At 42.8% G+C, this 21,250-nt stretch overlaps 2 protein-coding genes across 3 annotated transcripts in view; both read left to right on the top strand.

Annotated features, from left to right (window-relative positions):
- The window catches only part of L3MBTL2 (L3MBTL histone methyl-lysine binding protein 2), a 529,035-nt gene that overhangs the window by 244,189 nt on the left and 263,596 nt on the right, over positions 1 to 21,250 (top strand). The window lies entirely within an intron of this gene.
- Positions 6,025 to 20,196, top strand: RBX1 (ring-box 1; the record flags this gene model as incomplete). Of its 2 annotated transcripts, XM_082740079.1 has the most annotated exons (5): positions 6,025 to 6,488; positions 8,418 to 8,496; positions 14,149 to 14,219; positions 17,222 to 17,307; positions 20,012 to 20,196. In XM_082740079.1, the coding sequence occupies exons 1-5, from the start codon at positions 6,411 to 6,413 to the stop codon at positions 20,022 to 20,024; spliced, it is 327 nt and encodes a 108-aa protein (XP_082596205.1). In that variant the 5' UTR covers positions 6,025 to 6,410. The 2 variants fall into 2 exon arrangements, with proteins under 2 accessions (XP_082596205.1, XP_082596206.1); XM_082740080.1 differs by lacking the exon at positions 20,012 to 20,196 and having other exon boundaries at positions 17,222 to 17,311.

The following is a 21,250-nucleotide window of genomic DNA, read 5'->3' as shown; positions in this document are numbered from 1 at the left end:
ATGAGAGTCGACTGGTGTCATCATTTTACCAATTTAAAATGAAATATAAATACTTTACTTCCCTCTATGTCTCTTTACCCTCCCATTTTATAATTTTCTTAAATATTTCCTTCATATATATTTAGAACCACACAGGACTCTATTCTTTAAAAACAATTTTTAAGTTTTATTAAATCCAGTTGATTTTTTAAAAAGTGAGCTCCATGCCAAACATGGGGCTTAAACTCACAAGAATCACATGCTCTGCCATCCGAGCGAGTCAGGCATCCCCCAAATTTATATTTTTTACTCAAACTGTCAAGCATCATTTAGAAAACCCAAGAGAATAAAAGCCTATTGTATTTATCTACTATTTTGTCCACTGTGTTCTTTCTTCTTCCTGATGTTCCAAAGTTCCTTCTTTTATTGTATCTTTTCTGTTTAGAGAAATTCCTTTATCCATGTCTTTGAGTAAGTCTGCAGTGACAAATCTTAGTTTTCCTTCATCGTAGAATGTCTTCATTGTCCCTTCACTGTTAAAGAATATTTTCATTGGGTATAGAATTCTGGGTTGACAGTTTCTTTCTTTTTTTTTTTTTTTCTGCAATTAAAACTATATTGCTACTTCTTTCTGGCTTCCATGGTTTCTGATCTGCTCTCATTCAAATTATTTTTCCTCAGTAGATAAGTTGTCATTTTCTCTGGCTGGTTTTCAGATTTTCTGTCTTCAGTTTTCAGGTTAAATTGTGATATTTTTTCACATGAATTTCTTTGTTATTATACTGTGTGGGGTTTACTCAGTTTCTTGAATCTATAGGCTAATGTTTCTGGCCAATAAGAGAAATATTCATCCATTATTTCACCAATTGCCTTTTGACTCTGGACCTCTTTGTCTTTTTTTCTTCAACTCTGATGACACAAATGTTAAATCTTTTGTGATAGTCCCACAGGTCTCTGAGGCGCTAGAGTTTTTGTTTTCATTTGGTTTGTTTTTTGGGTTTTTTGTTGTTGTTGTTGTTGGAGTTTTTGTTGTTGTTGATTTATTGATTTATTTGGATTTTCAGACTCTCTTCTCTCTCTTGTTTATATTAAGTAATCTCTATTGTTCTGTCTTCCAGTTCAGTCATTGTTTCCCCTGCAACGCACACCCGTCACTTCCATTCTGTTGTTGAGCACAACCACTGAGATACTTCAGTTATTACATTTTTCTGATCTAAAATTTCTATTTGAGTCTTCTTTTTTTTTTTTCTTTCTTTTTTTTTTTTTTTTTTTTTTTTTTGTTAAATCTATTTTCTCATGTGTTTCAAGCTTGTATGCAACTGCTTGCTGAAAATTGTTTATCATTGCTGGTTTTAAGTCTTTGTCAGATAATTCTAACAGCCCTGTCGTCTTGGTGTTGGCATCTACTTGATAGTCTTTTCATTCACTTTGAGATTTCACAGTTCTTGTTGAGTGATTTTTCAACTGAAACTGGACATTTTATATTATGTTATGAGACACTGGATTTTATTTAAACCTCCTTTTTTAATTGGCTTTTTGGGGGACATCACTGCAGCAGGTAAATGTGGAGGTAGACATCCAGATTCCCCACTTAGTTTCCATTAACAGTCGGGGTGGAGGGTAGGAGTTTCAGCTCCCTACCCGGTCTCTACAGACACTGCAGGGAGGGTATCCTCGTTATTGCTGAGTGATGGTGAAAGTCCTCACTCTCCACTAACCTCCTCCAACACCACCCCAACAGGGAGAGGATGGGTTGCCTCTTGCTGCCGGCTTGAGTGGATGTCCAAATCTTGCCATGGTCTCCTCTTACACAACAGGGTTAGGGGAAGTCATTATCAGCCAGAAGGGATGAGAGTACCAACTCCTTACTTGGCCTGCACCACACTAGCATGGGTGTTGGACACCTGATTAAAGACTTGCAAGCTATATAGACTGGGTTCCTCATTCAGCTTTGCCGGCATGTGTGCAAGTAGGGCCACATTTTTTCTGTGTTGCTTGGATTACAGCAGTTATTGTGTAAAGTTTTCTGTTTGCTAAAGAAAGCAGCCTTTTTTTTCTTTCTTTGTTCTATTTATTTCTTCCTTTTTTGTCTGTACTCATTGGAATTTCTGGCTACCAGCTTCTTCAGCTCCAAGTCTGGGACACAGGAAGTAAAAAGAAAACTCAGGGAACTCACTACCATGTCATTCCTCAAGTTCTAATTTCCCTAACTGGTCTGCCTCTTCTCTCCAACTCTCAAAGTCTTATTATTATTTTTTTAAAAAATATGTCCTGTTCAGGGATTTCAGTGGTACCTAAGAAGAAGAATAGGGGGGGGGCTCAATGGGTTAAGCCGCTGCCTTTGGCTCAGGTCATGATCTCGGGGTCCTGGGATCAAGCCCCGCATCGGGCTCTCTGCTCTGTGGGGAGCCTGCTTCCCTCTCTCTCTCTCTCTCTCTCTCTGTCTGCCTCTCTGTCTACTTGTGATCCTGCTCTGTCAAATAAATAAATAAAATCTTAAAAAAAAAAAAAAAGAAGAATAGGGAAAGGTATGTCTACTCCATCTTCAGAAGTGGAAGTCCTGCCTAACACTCTTATTTAAAGTCAGTAAATTTTTACTTAAGAAATTTTACATGATTTCTTCCACTGCTAATCATTGCAGTTCCTCCAAAGTCAGGATCATAATTGTCAAAATATGCCTTTTAAAAAGAACTTCTGTTTAATCCACAGTTGTCACTGTCAGTCCAGAGTTCTTTTAGTTGGGCTTCCTTGATCTCCACTTGGATATGGACCTACTTCAGAAATTCCTCACCTGTAATCCTTGGGATCCAATTTCTTTACTTTAGGGCCATGTTCTAGGACTTTCTAAAAGTGAACATCTGACCATATGAGATACTGGTTAAAATCCTTCAGTGGCTTCCCATCACTAAGGATAGGGACCAAAACGTTTTGTGTGGGTCCATTGAACAATTCTGCATGACCTGGTCCCCTACCACTGGTATATATTTATTAAGCAAGTTGGGAGGTGGAAAACCCTGATATGCAATGTTAGCCAATTTCTATGGTGTAAATAATACTATAGCAGCCAATTTCAAGTTACCAAAATGACATTGCTAAATACAGAATAAGAGAAGAGACACAAACAAATGATTCTTGCACATCATTGCAGACTCATTTATATCATTCTTTCTTTATACTCCAGCCACTTCAGACTTCTCTATGGATGCATTGCGCCTTCTCCAGCTTTGAGTCCCTTCTGCACAGTGTTCCCTCTTCCTGGAATGCCACCTTCTTCCATATCACTCAGTGTGTGTGTGTGTGTGTGTGTGTGTGTGTGTGTGTGTGTGTGTGTTGGAGCCAGCTTACATCAGCCTACAGGAACAATTTTCAGAAATTTTGCAATCTGGCTGTTCACACTACAGATCAGGGCTTTCTTGCTTGTTTATTTGTTTGTTTGTTTTAGAACTGGTTTTTAAACATTTACCAGCATCCCTCTGCCTCTGCTTTTTGTCTGGCTCACGCTTCCATCTCAAACCATTTCCTCCAAGAAGACTTCCACATTACCCCCACCCCCTACAGACCTGCTTTCTGTTTCAAAGTACCCCAAACTTCCCTTTTCCTAAAATTCATTGGAATCATCAATAACTGACTTGCCTCTCTGCTAGTATACCATAAGGGCAATGATAAAAAGGGCCTTTTGTAAGTACTTGAAATATCAGATGCCTTTTTATCTAGATTAGCATGGTACAGTTGACACACAGCAGGTCCTGTAGATATTTTAGAAACTGTTGAATGAATAGATGGATGAAAGAAATAGAACTAAAGTAAAATTACAACCTATTGCATTGTAAACTGAGTGAAATTATGAAGAAAGATAGGAATCCATATTCCCATCTTTTGTATTTTCATGTATCCATGAAAAGTTCTCTTGGATTTATGCAGTAGAGTCTAGCGTACAGAATGTCATGGCCAATCACATGGCAAGGCAAATCTCCAAAGGAGAGATCAGTACATGAGGTTTTCACAGATTAATACAACTGCCCCTAAGATCATACATCTCCCCACCGTAGCTCTATATAGAAATTGTTGCCGCTTCCTCTCCTGTATCCCTACAATGCCTTCTTCACGAAGTTTAAAAACTTTCAGATTTTGTCAATAAGTCCCTTCCTCTAATTTAAACCCTCTAGCTACCTTCCCATAATATCTGCAAATCCCTACCTGCTCTGACCTGGCCTCTGCCTATCTGTTTGATATCTTACCACACTCTCCTTGCTCACTAAGCTTCAAATGTATTCATTCAACACCTACTGAGCCCTGCAATGTACCAGGCACTGCAGTGTCACCAATAAACGAAATAAAAACTCCCCTCTTGGTGAGGACACACAAAATCAATAAATCTAATAAATAAGTAAATGAAAAACATGTTCGAAGATATGTGTGCCAGTTTTCTAAACAATGAAGAAAATACATTAAATGAATGGGTAACAGATCATGGAGGATCCTTAAGGCCCTTGTAAAGGACTTCAGGGGCAGTGTCACTTCTCATAGAGGCCTTCTCTAATCACCTAATTCTCCCCTCAATTTCATGATCTCATTTTGTCTTCTTCTCTTTCTTCCTCTTCTTCTTCTTCTTTTTTTTTTTTTTTAAGATTTTATTTCTATGAGAGAAAGAAACAGAGATAATGAGAGAGAGAGAGAGCACGAGAGAGAGGGGAAGGAGAGGGAGACGCAAGACTCTCTACCCAGCACATAGCCCAACGCAGGACTTGATCCCAGGACTCCAGGATCATGACCTCAGCCCAAGGCAGACACTTGAGCCAGCCAGGCACCCCTCGTTTTGTCTTCTTAATAGCATTTATTGATACCTGAGGGTGTGTTTTTTTTTTCCCCTCAATGTATTTGCTTACTTGCGTATTATTCCCTACTAGGAATTCTGACTCCTTCATCACCGTTTCTCTCTTATTTATAACAGAACCTTGTACATACTCAATGAGTTTAATGAAGGATAAATATGCCCTTAATACCTTGATTTACTATGGGTTTTTAGTATCCTGTAGGGGTCTTTGGGAATGCAGTAAGTTAGATGACAGAAATCTCAACATGGAATTATTATTCTAACAAAATTTAGGCTAAGAAAAACTTTGTAGGGTTCCTATGTTTTAAGGTCTCGGACAATTTTTTCTCTTTCCAAGTCTGGTTGAAAGTATGGTGGTGTTTTCATGGATTTGTTGTTCCTGTTTATGACTAAGACAAGGAAACAAATTGCAGTTCTTCCGGTTTGGAAATGGAATCAGTACGCTCCCCATTTTTTTTTTTTTAAGAGAAAATACGAGATTTCAAATAAACCAATACAAGATTCAAGAGTGATCTAGCCGAGTCATACTTCCGCAAAGTTAGAGATTCACAAGGGGGGTCGGATGTAGAAATGGGCGGGTGACATAAAGTCCAGGTGCTCTGGCTGGGAAGGAACGACCAGTAAGAATCAATGGCCAAGCGCCTCACAAGAATTAAGACGTACAGCGACTGCAGATGAGACTACAGGGTAAGGAGCGAAAAGAGGACGGAAATTAGGAGGAAAGGACACCATAGATGACCAATTGAGGACTAGGAAACGTGTGCTCAAGTATGTGAAGCTGAAGTCGTGTCCCTTAGCCAAAGAGCATTCTAGCACGGAATGCTATCTCCGGCGGGCTGGAGATGGCATCTCCCAGGCTCCTAAGCCTCCTCCGCCTATTTCAGGTGTGCAGGTTAAGGCAGGACTGGAGAATGCCTACACAGTTGGGCCCCGGAGAGGACATTCGGGGAGCTCGCGGCTCCCCGTCGTATCCCGAGCATTTCCTGAATCGGAATCAGGAACCAAACGATGCCTGGGCCCGGCTCTCCCAGGGAGGCTGCACGTCGGGCCTGGCTCGGAAACGGGTCGGGACCTGCGAAACCGTGGGGTCTCCCGTTTCGCAAGCAGGACTCGCGGAACCCGCCCTCGCCGCTTCCCCGGCGAAAGCGCTGCTTTGGACCCGCCGGCACTGGAGCGATGCGGCGGCCGGGGAAGGCGGGGCGGGGCGGGGCCGGCACTGCAGGTCGCGGCCGAGGCGGAGGAAGCAGCCGCCGCCCCAGCAGAGGGAGCGCGGCCGGGGGCTTCCCGGGGGAGGAGGCGAGAGGGAGTCTTTCGAGCGTTTCCACCCGGCTCGATCACGTCGGCTAGGCCCCGCCCGGCCCCGCCCCGGCCACCGCCTCTTCCCCGGCCGACGCCGGGGCCAGGAGGTGGGGGGGCGGGGAGGGAGGGACCTGCACCAGCGCCTTTAAGAGGCGTGGCTACGTGCTCCGCCCCCCACCTGCCCCTCGCGCGCCAGTAGGGGGCGGGGTGCGGGAGGAGGTGCCGGGGAGGGAAGGGGAGGGAGGCGTGCGCTGGTGCGCAGGCGCAGTGGCCGGACGACAGACCGTGTGTTTCCAAAATGGCGGCAGCGATGGATGTGGATACCCCGAGCGGCACCAACAGCGGCGCGGGCAAGAAGCGCTTTGAAGTGAAAAAGGTTGGGTCTCGCCAGCGCCTTCCTCAGGGAAGGTAGAGAGGCGCGGATCTGGCTGGCAGGCCCGAGGATGACCGAGGCGCGGAGGAAAGGGCTTCATTTCAGGGCGTTCCTGGGACCGGGTACCAGGAAAGGAAACTAGGGGGCGGGTCTTAGAGTTGATCGGCGTGACTGGGGCCCACTGCCAATGGCAGTATTGGTTTCGCTTGGAGTCTGAGGGGCCAATCACAGAGGCGCTTATTGCGATACGCGGGGTTGCAACTCGGCTGGGAGAGCCAAGCGCCTGAGCTGTCACTGGAGTGGTGGAGGGGTGGGGAGGAGTGGGTGGGGTGGATGGAAGGGGGAGTCGGAACGATGCAGTGGGTGGAGGATGGGGGCAGTGCGGCGAAAGCCGGGACCTGAGTTCCTACCGCATTGGAGGCTTCCGAGGAGCCTGGCTGGTGATCTCCTTGCCCCGCCTCTTCCCGAAGCCCGGGGTCCCACTTATTGAGGGACCCTAATTCGGTCCTCGCCTAATCAAGGCCTCCCTTAGCCCTCTCTCTAGTCCTCGTCCCCGCCGAGTTAAAGTGTCTCCAGAGTAACAACTCTATAGGCTTTTCTGAGAGGTCTGTTGGTTTGTCACACAGCCGCCACAGTTCTGTGGTCATATCTAAATCCCTCTGTTCCCCCTCCCCCCCAGTGATGGAATTTGTTAAAAAGAAAATACGAGCCCAAGCCTTGTGTCATTTAGGAAGGGTTGAGTACTAGTGGCGAACGACCTGGTGAAAGTGGGAAAGCAAAAATGTTGAACGTGTCTTTTTTGCATGAAATGCCTTATAGTGGTTTGCCAACTGTGGGAGAAAAGTGCCGATTCCCGTATAGTATCAAATAAATCTCTTCCAAATGAAGACTCTGAAATAGGGGAAATGTTATTACTTGAATATCTGGCTAAACACCGACAATATTCCCCCTGCTATTGCTTTTTTGGTGTTTCATTGTGGACACTGCATGCTCAGTTACAAGGCAGCAGCCATATTGAAGAAAAGAAAAAGATTTTTTTGTTTTGTTTTGTTTTGTTTTTTTCCTTCCAGTTAAAGCTTTCGGGTGAAAAGTGCTGAAGAAGTTGAACTAGGCTCTGAGAATTGGGTTTGAAAGAGGTGAAGGTTTGGGAAGTAGCACCAGATTAGTGGAGGAAAAGGGAGTATGGGAATATTTATAATTGCAGAAGCCAGAAGGTTAAATTGCTTAAATGCTGCTTTTAGATAAACACTTAATTGGAATTATCTTAAACTAAATGAGAGTCTGAGCATGTGAAAGTTGAGAACAGCAATTTATTTGATGGTAGGAACTAACCAAAATTCTGGTGAATTGTAGAGTTTGTTGTGAAATAATCTTGTAAGATTTAAGTCATGACCTTGCTCTGTGGACTCACACACTGGGTAATTGGTTATCCAGCTTATCCCACGATTACCCATTTTATGATCCAATCATCATCATAGTTCTTCTGTTCCTAGCTTTCACCTCCAGGCTCATTCTTTCAAAGCTGCCTTAAAGAGCAGATACTTTTCTGTGCAGAAATTGAGCTCTTCTGGGGAACCTGTACAGAAATTCAAGTTTGTGCTTATTAAACCTAAAATAGGCACTTAAGAATTATTCCCGATTTTCTTACATTGGTATGGTTGACTAAATTATTGTAAGCTGTGGGAGAAAATAAAGACAATCCATTAATTTGTGTTCACATACTCAACTGTTTAAAGAACTGGTGAGCACACGTGAGGCCTTCTGTTGTCTTCTTATAAAATAAATAAGAGTAATGTAATATCCCCAAACTCTTATGTTTGGTGATCCTTGTGGCCAAAGAGATGATAACTGCAGCTGCAGCATGAAATCCTAGAGTGTGTGCGTGCCTGTATTACAAGGAGAGTGCATTGTTCCCCCTTTTTCTCTTTGCAGTGGAATGCAGTAGCCCTCTGGGCCTGGGATATTGTGGTTGATAACTGTGCCATCTGCAGGAACCACATTATGGATCTTTGTAAGTAACTGGAGGAGGATGGGAGGAAGTTGAGAAGGTTACAGAGATTGTGGCTATCCTGATGTGAGCAAATTTCTTCTTCCCAAGGAGATACACGGCCTAGTCAGAACACTTGGTGTCTTCTGCCTCTAGTCCGCTGGTGTGTTTGAAATAGAGTAGATTTAATGATATCCTGGAGGCACACTCATTTCTCAGAATAAATCTACTCAATCTAAAGATGGCAAGCACACATTTAGAATGAGTTGTGGACACAGAGGCACTGTTGATTATTCCTCTATATTTCCCATCTCATACCCAGACTCAAAGGCAAAAATAGTGAAAGGAAAAAAATAAACTTTGAGCTAAAATATTCCACCAAAGCTAGTTTTTGCTTGGCAAGATTTATAAAGAAAAGAAGCCAACGAAGTAAGGAATTTCAGTGTTAGCCCCAAAGTTAAGAGGACATCGCTGCCAACATTGAAATAGACAGCTAATTGCAGTGAAGAAATTTCATTTAAATCTACAGATTCCATCACGTGTAGTAGCCAGTACATGGTGGATTGGATAGCGGTTGACGGACTCAGGATCCTTCTAGTAATAGGGGCAAATGTGTTGATCATACCAGTAATAGTTGAGGTTACTTTTTAAATCCAGGTACTAAAATGGTTTCTTACAGAGATGAGATATAAGGGGAAGAAATTTCAGCTTTCTAGAGTTGGATTTGTAGACACTTGTTTTGAAAATCACTCCCTTGCCTCTCCAGCTTCATCTTGCAACACTCTCCCACTCACTCTGATAGGCTTTTTGGCTTTCTTTCCTTTCCTGAGTTGTCCATGCTCTTTTTAGAGCCTTTTTACATCCTGTTCCCTCGGTGTGCAATATTCTTCCTCTTCTCTCCACTACCTTTGCCCTAACCCACTACTGTCTGATCTGAATATGAGCCACAAATGCAAGCACATACATAATTTAAAATTTTCTGGTACCCACATTACAGTAAAAAGAAATAGGTGATTTGCATTTTATTTATCCTGCTATATCCAAAACAAATTCATTTTAACATGTAAATAATATCTTACTTTTTATTTATTTTTAAGATTTTATTTTATTTATTTGACAGAGAGAGGTGCAGTGAGAGAAGGAACACAAGCAAGGGGAGCGGGAGAGGGAGAAGTGGGCTCCTCGCCGATTAGGGAGCCCAGGGCGGGGCTCCATCCCAGGACCCTGGGATCAGGACCTGAGCCGAAGGCAGACCCTTAACGACTGAGCCACCCAGGCCCTGTAAATAATATTTTAAAGTGAAATATTCTACATTTTCTTTTTGGTAGTAAGTCTTTGAAGTGTATTTTACGCTTACAGCACATCTCAATTCAGACTACTCGCATTTCAAGTGTTCAGTAGCTACATGAGGCTAGTGATGACTTTATGGAGTGGTGTGGAACTAACCCATAGTTGGTCTTTAGATCTCATCTTGAACTAGCTCAGACATGTGTTCCCTGCCCATATTTAACATACACACAGGCTGTGACAGTTCTGTTAAACATTCTCAAGACCTCCCATGGTTGCCTTTATAGTATTTAATTTAGTTCGTTCTCTATCATATGTGTGTTGTTTACTGCTCTCTTCCCAGCATCTAGCATAGTATCCAGTATGTAATAGTTTCTCACTAAACACTTGCTCAATGAATAATAAAAATACAAGATAGGGGAATAGTCCGATTATTGCAACTTGGAAAGCACCAATCAAATATGCGTTGGTAGTTTGCTGTCCGTGGTTTGAATTTTGACCCTGTTTACCTTTTCACGCAACAGTCAGAGCGACAGCAGCTACCATCATGTTTAGTATAGATAGAAGGAATCCATCACGGAAAAACATATGCCCAGTTTTAAATGTGTTTGGGTGGGGTTCTGATTACACGCGTGCCAATTTTGTTGCTCTGCATTTTCATAAGGAGTTGTGCCCAAAGCAAATTTTATTTCCTTGGGTCTCTCTTCTGTAAATAGTTAATGATTCCAAATAACCCTAGTTTGGGTTTTTTAAGATATTTAAGTCATTTTGTGTCTCTCTGGATTCAAGAGAATGTACTTCTTGGGAGGACCACAACAAACAAAGGCCATTGATACTTTATCTTAGAGTTGAACACTTGAGGGATCAATGTAGGTCTTCAGTTAGATTCCTACCTACTTTATCATATATTTCAAATGTTAGATGAAGTAGTAGAATATTGAATTTTTTTTTTTTTTAAGTAGGCCCCGGTGTGGGTCTTGAACTCACATCCCTGAGATCAAGAGCCTCATACTCTACTGACTGAGCTAGCCAGGCATCCCAGAATATTGAAATCTTGTAACAAAAAATTATGAAAGTATTTTCAAGTCATGTCTTTTCAAAATTTTAATTCAGAAGTTTGTTCTTCTTTAAAAAATTATTTCTTAAGGTTTTATTTTATTTTTAAAGGTTTTATTTATTTATTTGACAGAGATCACAAGTAGGCAGAGAGGCAGGTAGAGAGAGGGGGGAAGCAGACACCCTGCTGAGCACAGAGCCCGATGCGGGGCTCGATCCCAGGATCCCGAGACCATGACCTGAGCCAAAGGCAGAGGTTAATCCGCTGAGCCACCCAGGCATCCCTTAAGGTTTTACTTTAATTCTAGTTAACATGCATCGTTATATTAGTTCCAGGCATACAACACAGTAGTGACTAACTTCCATACACTACCGGGTGCTCATCGTGACAAGTGCATTCCTTAACCTCCATCACCTGTTTAACCCATCTCCTCATCCTCCCCTCTGATAACCATCAAATTGTTCTCTATAATTAAGAGTCTATTCTCAAGTCTTGTCTTTTATTCAATGAATGCTCACATCCTGGGCATTTTGCTAGGCACCAGTATAAAACCGTGACTGAGATCAAATTTTTACCCTTAAGAAACATACCTTTTTGTTTATCACAGACACTACAGAGAAGTCTGGTTGCCATAACTGGGCTTGCCTTCCATTAAAAAAATAAATGGACTATGATTCCTGTAAAAAGACTTTTTGTCAAAGCTGAAAATAAGAATCTTGATTTAGCAATGGCCATTTTCTAATAAATTCTGGTCTGGCATTAAATGAATAATTATGTACATAGCCCTAAATAAATAACAGTGATTATGGCTGTGCCCAAGTCGGACTCTTCTGTAAAGCTTTCTTGGTCTGAAGACATCCTCTTTTGAGTCAAAATTAACACTACATTCCCTCTTCTAGCTTCATATTCATTGTATGTTGCCCCATTTCTTTGTTGTTGTTAAGAGTTGCTGAAACACATAATCTAGGTTTTCTCCATTATCTCAGGTAGTCTTAGAGGGCATCCAGATACCCTTTGCCCATGAGAAGTTAGCCTTTTCCTAAACCACATGTCCATCCCTGTTTCAAAAGTGTGAAACCCATCAGCTTCCAAGGTGAAACCATTGCTTCTTTAGCAGACCTTTGGTGGTAATGCTCAGTGCTTTTTTTTTGTTTGTTTGTTTTTAAGATTTTTTATTTATCTATTTGACAGAGATCACAAGTAGGCAGAGAGGTAGGCGGAGGGGGAGGCAGGCTCCCTGCGGAGCAGATAACCCGATGCAGGGCTCGAGTCCAGGACCCTGAGATCATGACCTGAGCTGAAGGCAGAAGCTTAACCCACTGAGCCACCCAGGCGCCCTGGTAATGCTCTTATATTGAAGTTTAAAAGTCCCCAGACTATGTACCGCATGCACTAAGCCTCTGCCTTTGCAGGGGTATGACAGGAACCCATTATGTGCTGCTTTGTTTTGGCTGCTCTAGGTTGACAGTGAATAGTTAACTTTCCCTGTTTAAATGAACGACTCAACTGCCTGCACCAACAGCTCAAGAATTTTTTTTTTTAAAGATTTTATTTATTTATTTGACAGAGAGAAATCACAAGTAGACTGAGAGGCAGGCAGAGAGAGAGAGAGGGAAGCAGGCTCCCTGCTGAGCAGAGAGCCCGATGAGGGACTCGATCCCAGGACCCTGAGATCATTACCTGAGCCGAAGGCAGTGGCTTAACCCACTGAGCCACCCAGGCGCCCCTCAAGAAAATTTTCTATTTGAAAACATTTTACACTCATATTTAATAATTTTTCATGCCATATCCTTTCTTTCATGGCTTTGTAGATTGCAGTCTTATCCTTCCTATACATTTTTGTTCTTTGTTAGGAATTACCAGGTAAAGAATGCGTATGTATTTGGCCCCCAGTGTCTCTGTTGGTAGAAGTGGTTTTGTTTGCTTATTCAGGTACTGAGAGCCTACTTTGCACTTGGTACAGAAAGAGTCCCTTAAAAGTACCTTGACCTAGAAAAATTTAAACATGATCATGTACCTTGAAACAGTCGTTATTTATTTCAACAATAATTGTGTCTCTTAATTAACTAATTTCATGATATATTGTACTCATCTGAGAGAATCCAACTTGAAGGTCATCAGATTTTACTTTCTCTACTTTTGAAAATGGTAGTGCAGTCACAGCTCCAGTAAACCCTTGCATATACTGCATAGACTCTGGACTCTCCTTTCCTATCAGAAGGAGAACTGTTGCTCTCTTTGTAGTGTGGATCTGGGAGCAAAAGGAAGTTTTGTGATTTCAGATCCTTTGCCTTTCATAGTTTTTTTGAAGGATGGAAAAAACCCTTATGGTGTATAATTTCCCCCAAGACCAGACAGACCCATTCAAGTCTCAGCACTATTTGCCTACAGTCTTTCTGTTTCTCTCCTATGGAAGTTTGAAGTAATTGTCTATTTTTAGTCTTTCCCGAAACTTTTTATTCTTCAAATGAGAGACTCCATTTAGTTACCACCTTCAGAGAAAGCAAATTAGACATTAGTAATTCTTGTTCCTTGAAGAATTATCCCCAGTAGAGCTTTACTCATCAGTTCTTGACCTCAGTCAGATTTGTATTCTATTTTAATTCCTCTCTCTTCCCCCTCTGTGAAATTAATACTTGGATATATTTGCCATAATGTGCTCTGTTCACAAGACAACATCACCTTGGGTAGTACGCATCACCAGTTGGTGGGCCCCAAGTCTCTAGCCCATTGGCCGAACAGCTTGGCTTTGTTTGACGGTGTTTTAAAGATGTTGAGTTTTGGTGCTTTCACACAGAGCATGCGCTCAAGTGTGCCACAGGCCTCTTCACCTCTTTTATTTTGCTTCTGTCCCAGTTCTTGTGTGTGTGCCTGACCCCTCGAGGGGCTGGAGCTTGTTACCCAGCGAGGCCATACTGTTGGAAAGACCTCAGAGGCAGCATTTGCCCAAAACAGGGAGAAGATGCCATTTCTCAGAATAGTAAGAGTTACGGGGTAGCTTTAAGAATTTACTAGATGAGCCAGACTAGGAGAAATCACTGCGGTCTGGACAGGTCAGTTTATGTTCAGAACTAAAAATGTGCCTTTTCCTTCATCACTCTGTGACCAAGGAGAGGAAATCGTTACAAAGCAAACGGATAAGTCACATCTCTGCCTTCTGCGCTTCACCCCTTCCTACACTCATGAAAAAACAATGGTGACTAATGAACCACTTGAGATTTTGTCCAGGTTTGCACCACCCTTACCCCTACCTGTGCCCAAATCCTGTGCTTGTGATACCGTGCAGGTGGGGTACGTGAGGTCCAGTGATCTTGTTGCTCTTGTTCCCACAGGCATAGAATGTCAAGCTAACCAGGCGTCCGCTACTTCTGAAGAGTGCACTGTTGCATGGGGAGTCTGTAACGTAAGGAAACATCTTTCCCTATCAGCATGGCTTGTAAACATATTACCACTTTTCCTGCTTTGCCAGTCTTGAAAATAACTAGGAAAAAAAATGACTAGCCCACCTTTCTCCCAAAAGGTATACAAATAGTAAAAAAGATTTTAAATCTTTGTACTGTTCACCTGTGATAGGTTAAAAATTACTAGTTATTATACGGGCACCATTTTGTCTTAATTATAAAGAGGAACGACTTTTAGCAACACTTGGGGATTCATCTTTGGGAATTGCCCGCAGGGCCTGTGGCAGTCTTTGGAATATTCTCCTGGTGGTGGACATCTTTACCTTCTTAACAGATCTTTTTTTAGGGCTAAATATGCCTTGTGGAACTAAGTTTGGCAAATAAATTGGGTGTTCAAGGGCCCGTGTGTGTGTGTGTGTTCTAAAGTGTGGCAAATGTACTAAGTTAGGAATTTTTTTTAAAAATCCTGGCTCATGCCAGAAATGTTTTGTCCAGCATCGTTGGACTGAATGTACAACGGCGTGACAGCTGTGAAGGATAACAACATCAAATATGGTATTTCTAGCATGTGTTAAAAATTCATCTCTGTAGCCATATAGTCCCAGTTACAGGAGCTAAAATTGTCCTGTCCTCCTGTGCCAAGGGGAAAGAGGACCCGCAGCCCCCAGCGTAGCCCAGGCCTAAGAGGCTCTGGAGTCAGACCATCATTCCCTGTCTTTGACTTACTTGCTAAGTGACTTAGCAAGTTAGGGATGTTTGACATCCCTAACCCTGGCTTCCCTCATGTAGACTGCACAGAGTTATAATCAGGATGAAACGATTTTATCCTAGCACATAGGAGACATTAGTGTTTGTTTGTTAAATATAAATAAGTAACCACTTTGTGGGGGGGGTTGGTTACTGAGCACATATCAGTACTGTGGCTCAGCAGGCTGAGGCTTTGTACTACCCGTGCCTGTCTCGCACCTTCTTAATTCTGTCAAGGCCCTTTGAGTGGTTTCCCAGTAGCCTGGCCCAGCCAGTATTGGCCTAGTTGGATTTGTTGTTTGTGGGGATAAAGAAATAAAATATATTGGGCTCTTTGCCCTGCCTGACATCCAGCATATAGCAAGGGTCAAGTTATCTTTTGGTGGAGGGCAAAGGAAGTGAACTTCCCTAAGTTTGGCTAAGGCGAGACTAGCTCCGGGAGCCTACCATAAAGAGGAGCTGGCCTGGGGTGGCAGAAGCCCTTGGACCAGCGCCGGCTTCTAGTTCTGGGTCTTCTGGCCTGCCCCATGAGTTAGACAAGTCCCTTGATTTGTCGGAGTTTCAGTTTCCTGTCTGCAAAAGGAAGGTAATGATACCTGTCGTGATTTCTCACCAGGCTTGCTCTGAGGCTCCGGTTAGGTGATAGGAGTTCGCACCCTCTGTGAGCTGTAAGCACTAGGCAGTGTACTTGAGACTGCTGGGTACAGCCCTCAGCCGACCGCCGGTTATTAACAGGCGGAAAGTTGGGACCAGGCTGCTTCAGGGATGCTGGCACCTGCTCTGCATCCTTACTTGCAGCCCCCTTTCCCTCCATCTTCCGAGGTAGTTGGGGCGTATAAGGACCCTGTACTGCTGCAGGGGCCTAATGGGGGTGGGGGGCAGTGAAGAAAGGCGTCCTGAATACCCTTAGGGGAGCCTGTCCCTACTACCTGGTGATTGAGAAAAAAAAAAAAGGCCTCACTTTCTGCTTTCTAGAAGTTTTTTTTTCTCTCTTTCACAGTGAGTTGTATGAGAGTCAACGAGTTGCGTGAAAGGGATCTAAAGCTCTCACCCTGGGCGAGTACCTGTCCTGTGGACCATCCACAGTGTCCTAGCTGTGGATTCCACTCCCGATTACCAAATTCTATCTCTGTCTTTATCAAGACAGTGCCCGTGATGGTAATCCACTCAGTGACTCTTCTCGAAGGTCCCCGCATGTTTTGGTAGGGCCTGCTGACCAGACTTTGAGTCTGTTATTAAATCAGGCTTGCAGAAGCTTTCATTATTCTGCTGGGCAGCCAGCATTTCTCCCCTGTCCCCACCTGGGCCCCACCCCTCTCAGATACGATGAGGGGAGCGCTTGTAGCTGCTGTCTTAATTCTCCGTTCCCGTGAGCAGTTGCTAGAGTAAATGTCTGTCACAGAGGTATTGTGATTAGCACCTGCGTGTCATTCACTCACACCAAAAAACTCCCACAGATTTTCCTTTTGCCCAAATCTGAAAGCCATCTCCTAGCTCCCCATCAGTTACCAGCCTTCTGGGTACTCTGGCCATTTTATTTCTTGCCTTGATCATGAAATAAGTCGTTTGATCATCTTTTCTGCTGCTTGTGTGTGGTTTGTACATCATGATGCTTCCTTTTTCCCTAGTTTTTTTAATCTCATTCCTTTTTAAGAGAAAGTGCCTCACCCCTTAAAGGCTTACCAGGTACTGAGCTGTTTTAATATTGGTGCACCTTTGAACAAATCTGAAAAGAAGGTCTTTTGAACAGAGCTGAGCTGGGTGCGGGGAGATTGGGGAAGTGCCCGTCTCGGTGGCGGCAGGAGAAGTCACTGCTCCCGGGGTTCCCGTTCTCCAAGGTGGGGGAGGGGCAGTTTGGGACCAAGAATGGGGAAGTTTGCAATCTGCCTGTGATCAAGGGCCTCCTGGCATGTGTCCAAGGAAAGTACAGGAAAGTAGAAGCCTCCCCTTACAGGCCCAAGAGCACCAGGAAGCCACATTCCATCTTCCCTTAAGGGAGGGGGAGAAAATGCACTGCTATAGCATATATGATGCTTCCTGAATGATTTCTTCTCGTAGTGGTTACGTTTCTAACAGGTGTTTCAGTGGGAGTGTCCTGTACCTGACCAAGGCGTAAGGGGTTGTTGACCTTTTGCCTCTCATTGTTGTCTCCCCTTGTTTGCTGGTCCCCTGTGTGTCACCAGGCTGCTGCCCTCGAGACAGACCGTCAGTAGACGGCTGCGGAATGATCTTTAATAAAATGTGTCTTCTCTTCCAGCATGCTTTTCACTTCCACTGCATCTCTCGCTGGCTCAAAACACGGCAGGTGTGTCCGTTGGACAACAGAGAGTGGGAATTCCAAAAGTAGGTGTCTGGCTGTTCTGACGTTGTAAGACGGGGCTCTGTGGGCCGTGCCATCCCCGAGTCACCTCAAGCTGGAGGGTGCAGAGTCTGAGAAGATGGGAGACAGGGAGCATACCTTGTTTTACAAACAGACTTTTAATTAGTAAAACAAGCGCTCATCTGTGAGTCCCACCTCTCAGGATCTGTGAAAGTAGAAAATAGGAGAATCTGCAAACTGGTCATTATTTCCAGAATCATAACCATAATAAGGCTCCAGGGCCTAACCAAGGTCAAGTATCTTTGCTTGGGGTTGAATTTTATTTACCTATTCTGCTTCATGGTTCTATCTCATTCTGATTAACTCCGATATGGTATTTGTGGCTCTCTCAACGAAATTACTAGTATTATATAAATAAAACGTGACATGGTAAATTTTTTAAAAATTCAGATAGTCAAGAGGGCATACCCAAAAAATTTAGTGTCCCATCGTAGTCTCCTGATCTCAGTCCCAGAGGTGACCACAAGTTCTCAGTACCTCCTGACTAGCTTCGAAACATGCTTGCATGCACATGGGTATATATGTGTATATAATTTTAACATAAATATGAGCATCCAACATAGTAATTCACCTTGCTTTTTCATTTCATACATTTTGGAGTTTTTTTTCATATATATCCGAGTACCTCCTTTCTGATAGTTGAAGAGTAGTTTTTATGTTGATGTACCATAATTTATTTAATTGATAGATTTTGGGTTTCAGATTTTTCACTTAAAAATAGTGTGTAAGGATGACCATCCCTATACATGAATCTTTGTGAATATGTGCAGGTATATTTGTAGCAGTAGTTCCTAAAGGAGGAACTTCTGAGTGAAGAGTGTGTACCTTTTTATTTTTGATTAAAGTCAGATTTTCCTTTATAAGAATGTATTATAATTTACACCCCCTCTAAACAGTGCAGCAGAAGGCCCCTTTCTCCATTTCCTGCTAAGGCTCTATTATCAAACTTCTCCATCTCGGCTGCTCTGATAGTTGAAAACCAGTATCCAACTGCATTTTTTTAATTTTGAGTAAGATTGGCTACTTTTCCTACATTTTAATGCTGCTTTCCCTGTGAAATGCTACGTTTTGTTGCTGTTGAATTATTGATCATTTGCTTTATCAAATTTTTTATGAGAAGGGGGTTTTATTTAAATATGAGTTTTGATTAATAGGATATAATGAAGTTTAAAAACCAAAAGATGGGGTTCTTTGTTAAATGTTGAGAAATCCCTTATTGGTACAGTTATTTTGCTTTTACACTTGGTTATTTATTTGGTAAAGAATTTTGGAAGTCTTACTGACTGCATGTTCATTTCTTATGAAACCTGCCAAATACTCAGTGTTTTAACTTTTAACTACCACGGTGCTTCATTCAGCAAAGTGTGTGCTACCTAATGTGTAAGACATGAAAACACGGGAGACAGCCCTTCCCCATCTTCAGGAGCTCGAGTTCTGAGTAGAACCATGAAGTCACACATATCAAGGCAAAACACTTTTCTGCATTCTCAGGAGGCCTTTGTAATTGGCTCTGCCCTGAAGCAGGCTCCAGGTTCTGTTTTGGACCCAAATTGCGCCATGTTGCCCATTAAATATTCCCTGGACTGAGCCTAGGAAGTAGAGGGTATGAAGAATCCCTCGTGTTGGGCTTTGACAACCACCACCGTGTCCCACCAGTGGCCTTGTCAGGCAGGGCTCGACAACGCATTGGGAAAACAGATTCTGAAGGAACAAATGATGGGCATCCTTCAATCTGATAGACAACGTCTGGCTTTCTCTCCAGCACACTTACAAACACTGGGGCTCTTACTCTGTGTGGAATTCGGCACAACTTTTTTGGTAGACGATATTCAAGTAGATTTCATGATTTCATATGAGAAGTGTTTAAAACATCCAGTAGTCCTTTGGGATGATTGAAAGCATGACCCAGAGTTCAGGTGCCCTGGTTTCCACCCATTGTTAAATGTATTATGTTCTGTGTTGTACTTTGTTTTGTAAGTATTTTACTCAGAGGATAACGGTCCATAAAGAACTGAACAGAAGATTGAGTAAATAATAGAAGGATATTTGTTCAAGAAGCCCATTTATATGTGAAAGAACTTTCCCGGCCTGGTTTGTTTTTATACTCTTATTAGAGCCAAATTTTGGCTTTTGGGGAAGTCCGAAACCACCTGAAATCCATACCTCATTTCTCTACAGTTCTCTTTCTTAGTGCTGAATGGAATCAGGGTGGAAATTGGACCTGGTGATAGATTTTGAAATTCAGGCCTTTTAGTGACTATTCCTGTGTTTGCCTGAGTAGCAGATCTGAGTGTAAACACGCTGCGGTGGGATGGGGAGGCTGAGCTCAGAGGGTGTCTGAGACCGCGGTTCCCGGTCGCAGCCCCTGGTTCTTACTTTTCCCTCTCGCCTTCCAGTACTGCGCACATCTGTCCGCTAACCGGAAGGAGGGTCAGGTGGGTGTAGTGGAGGCCCACGGAGGGACTCCCACCAAGAAGAAGGTAGAAGGTAAAATGTGAAGGATAAAATAAAAGGAGCAAAACCTCGTGTCAACCCAGTCTGGGAGCACACTTGCACTCACATGTTTTAAAAGTTTTCCTTCCACTTGCTCCTGTGTTCTAGCAGGTTCTGTAGTCGAAAGCAGGAAATTACTAAGAAATTAATGAAATAATGTACTTTGTCTTTCAGGTACGGGCACTAGAGAGAGAATTCTTCCATCAAGCTCAACTGTTCTGTTATTCATTTAATGACTTGCCCTCCTGTTACTTAATTATAAATTAGATAGAACCATGTCTTTTCTGCTTTGTCTTTTTAGTTTGCTATTCCCGCAGCCATATTGTATTCTGTGTCAAATAAAATCCAGTTGGATTCTAGAACAGATGCTGTCTCTTGTGTATGTGAAAAAGTGAACATAGATAAAGGATCCCCGCTTCCTAGGTTGGAGGGCTTTCTTTCGAAAGTGAGATGTTTGTTCATTAGAGCAGAGTTGTCCTGTGAGCACATCGCTTGGTCACGAGGAATCCTGGTCCACAGCCTGGTCATCGATGGCGGTCTCAGGCAAGTCGTCTCTGCCCCGCCCTTACCCCTATAGAACGGCTCCTAAGAACTAAATGGCATCATATGTGCACAGAAAGAAGCTTTGTAAACTGTAAAACCACTATACGAATGTTAACCTTGACCGTGTATGATATGTTGCTTTCTCTTCTTGGTTTAGAAAAATAAACCTGAAAAAAATCTAATATGTAATTTTGGCTGGCAAAAGAAGAATTTATGAACTCAAGTTGAAAACTGGTGTATTAAAGTGTCCACTTAAAATGGAATTAAAAAGAATTCAAGTTGCCTTTACCAGCACAATCTTTTGCAGTTTGTTTAAAATGTCTTGGCCATGGGGGTGCCTGGCTGGCTCAGTCGGTAGAGCATGCGACTCTTGATCTTGGGGTCATGAGTTCAAGCCCCACATTGGGTATAAAGATTACTTTAAAAAAATAAAAGTCTTGGCCGTGGAAGAACTTGCCAGTTCTAAAACTAATTCAGTGGTGATATAGTCTTTAACTGGAAAACAGTCTAGTTTACTGTAGTGGTTCTCAAACTATGGTTCAAGGACCCTGTGGGCTCCTGGAACCCTATCAGAAGATTCACGAAGTTCCTGTTCCACTACATGTCTGCATGAGGCCAGCTTTTCCTTCTGTCCTTCAACCAAAGCAATGCACTGAATGAAGAAGCAGGCAGGAGAATCCAGCTGTCTTCTATTAGATGTGAAAGGTTTGCAAAAATGTAAAACAGTGCCACTCTTTAATTCTTTTGTTTGGAGAATAGTGGCTTTTAATAAAAATATTTATGTTAACATGATGGGTTTTGTTCTTTTTAAGTCTTTTAAATTTCTTGGGTTTGATTTCCATCATATATATATAATAGAGAGAGAGAGAT

This window comes from Mustela nivalis, assembly GCF_964662115.1.
Source record: "Mustela nivalis genome assembly, chromosome: 7".
NCBI lineage: Eukaryota > Metazoa > Chordata > Mammalia > Carnivora > Mustelidae > Mustela > Mustela nivalis.
The sequence above is the reverse complement of the archived record's forward strand: the minus strand, read 5'-3'. Positions and strand labels throughout refer to the sequence as shown.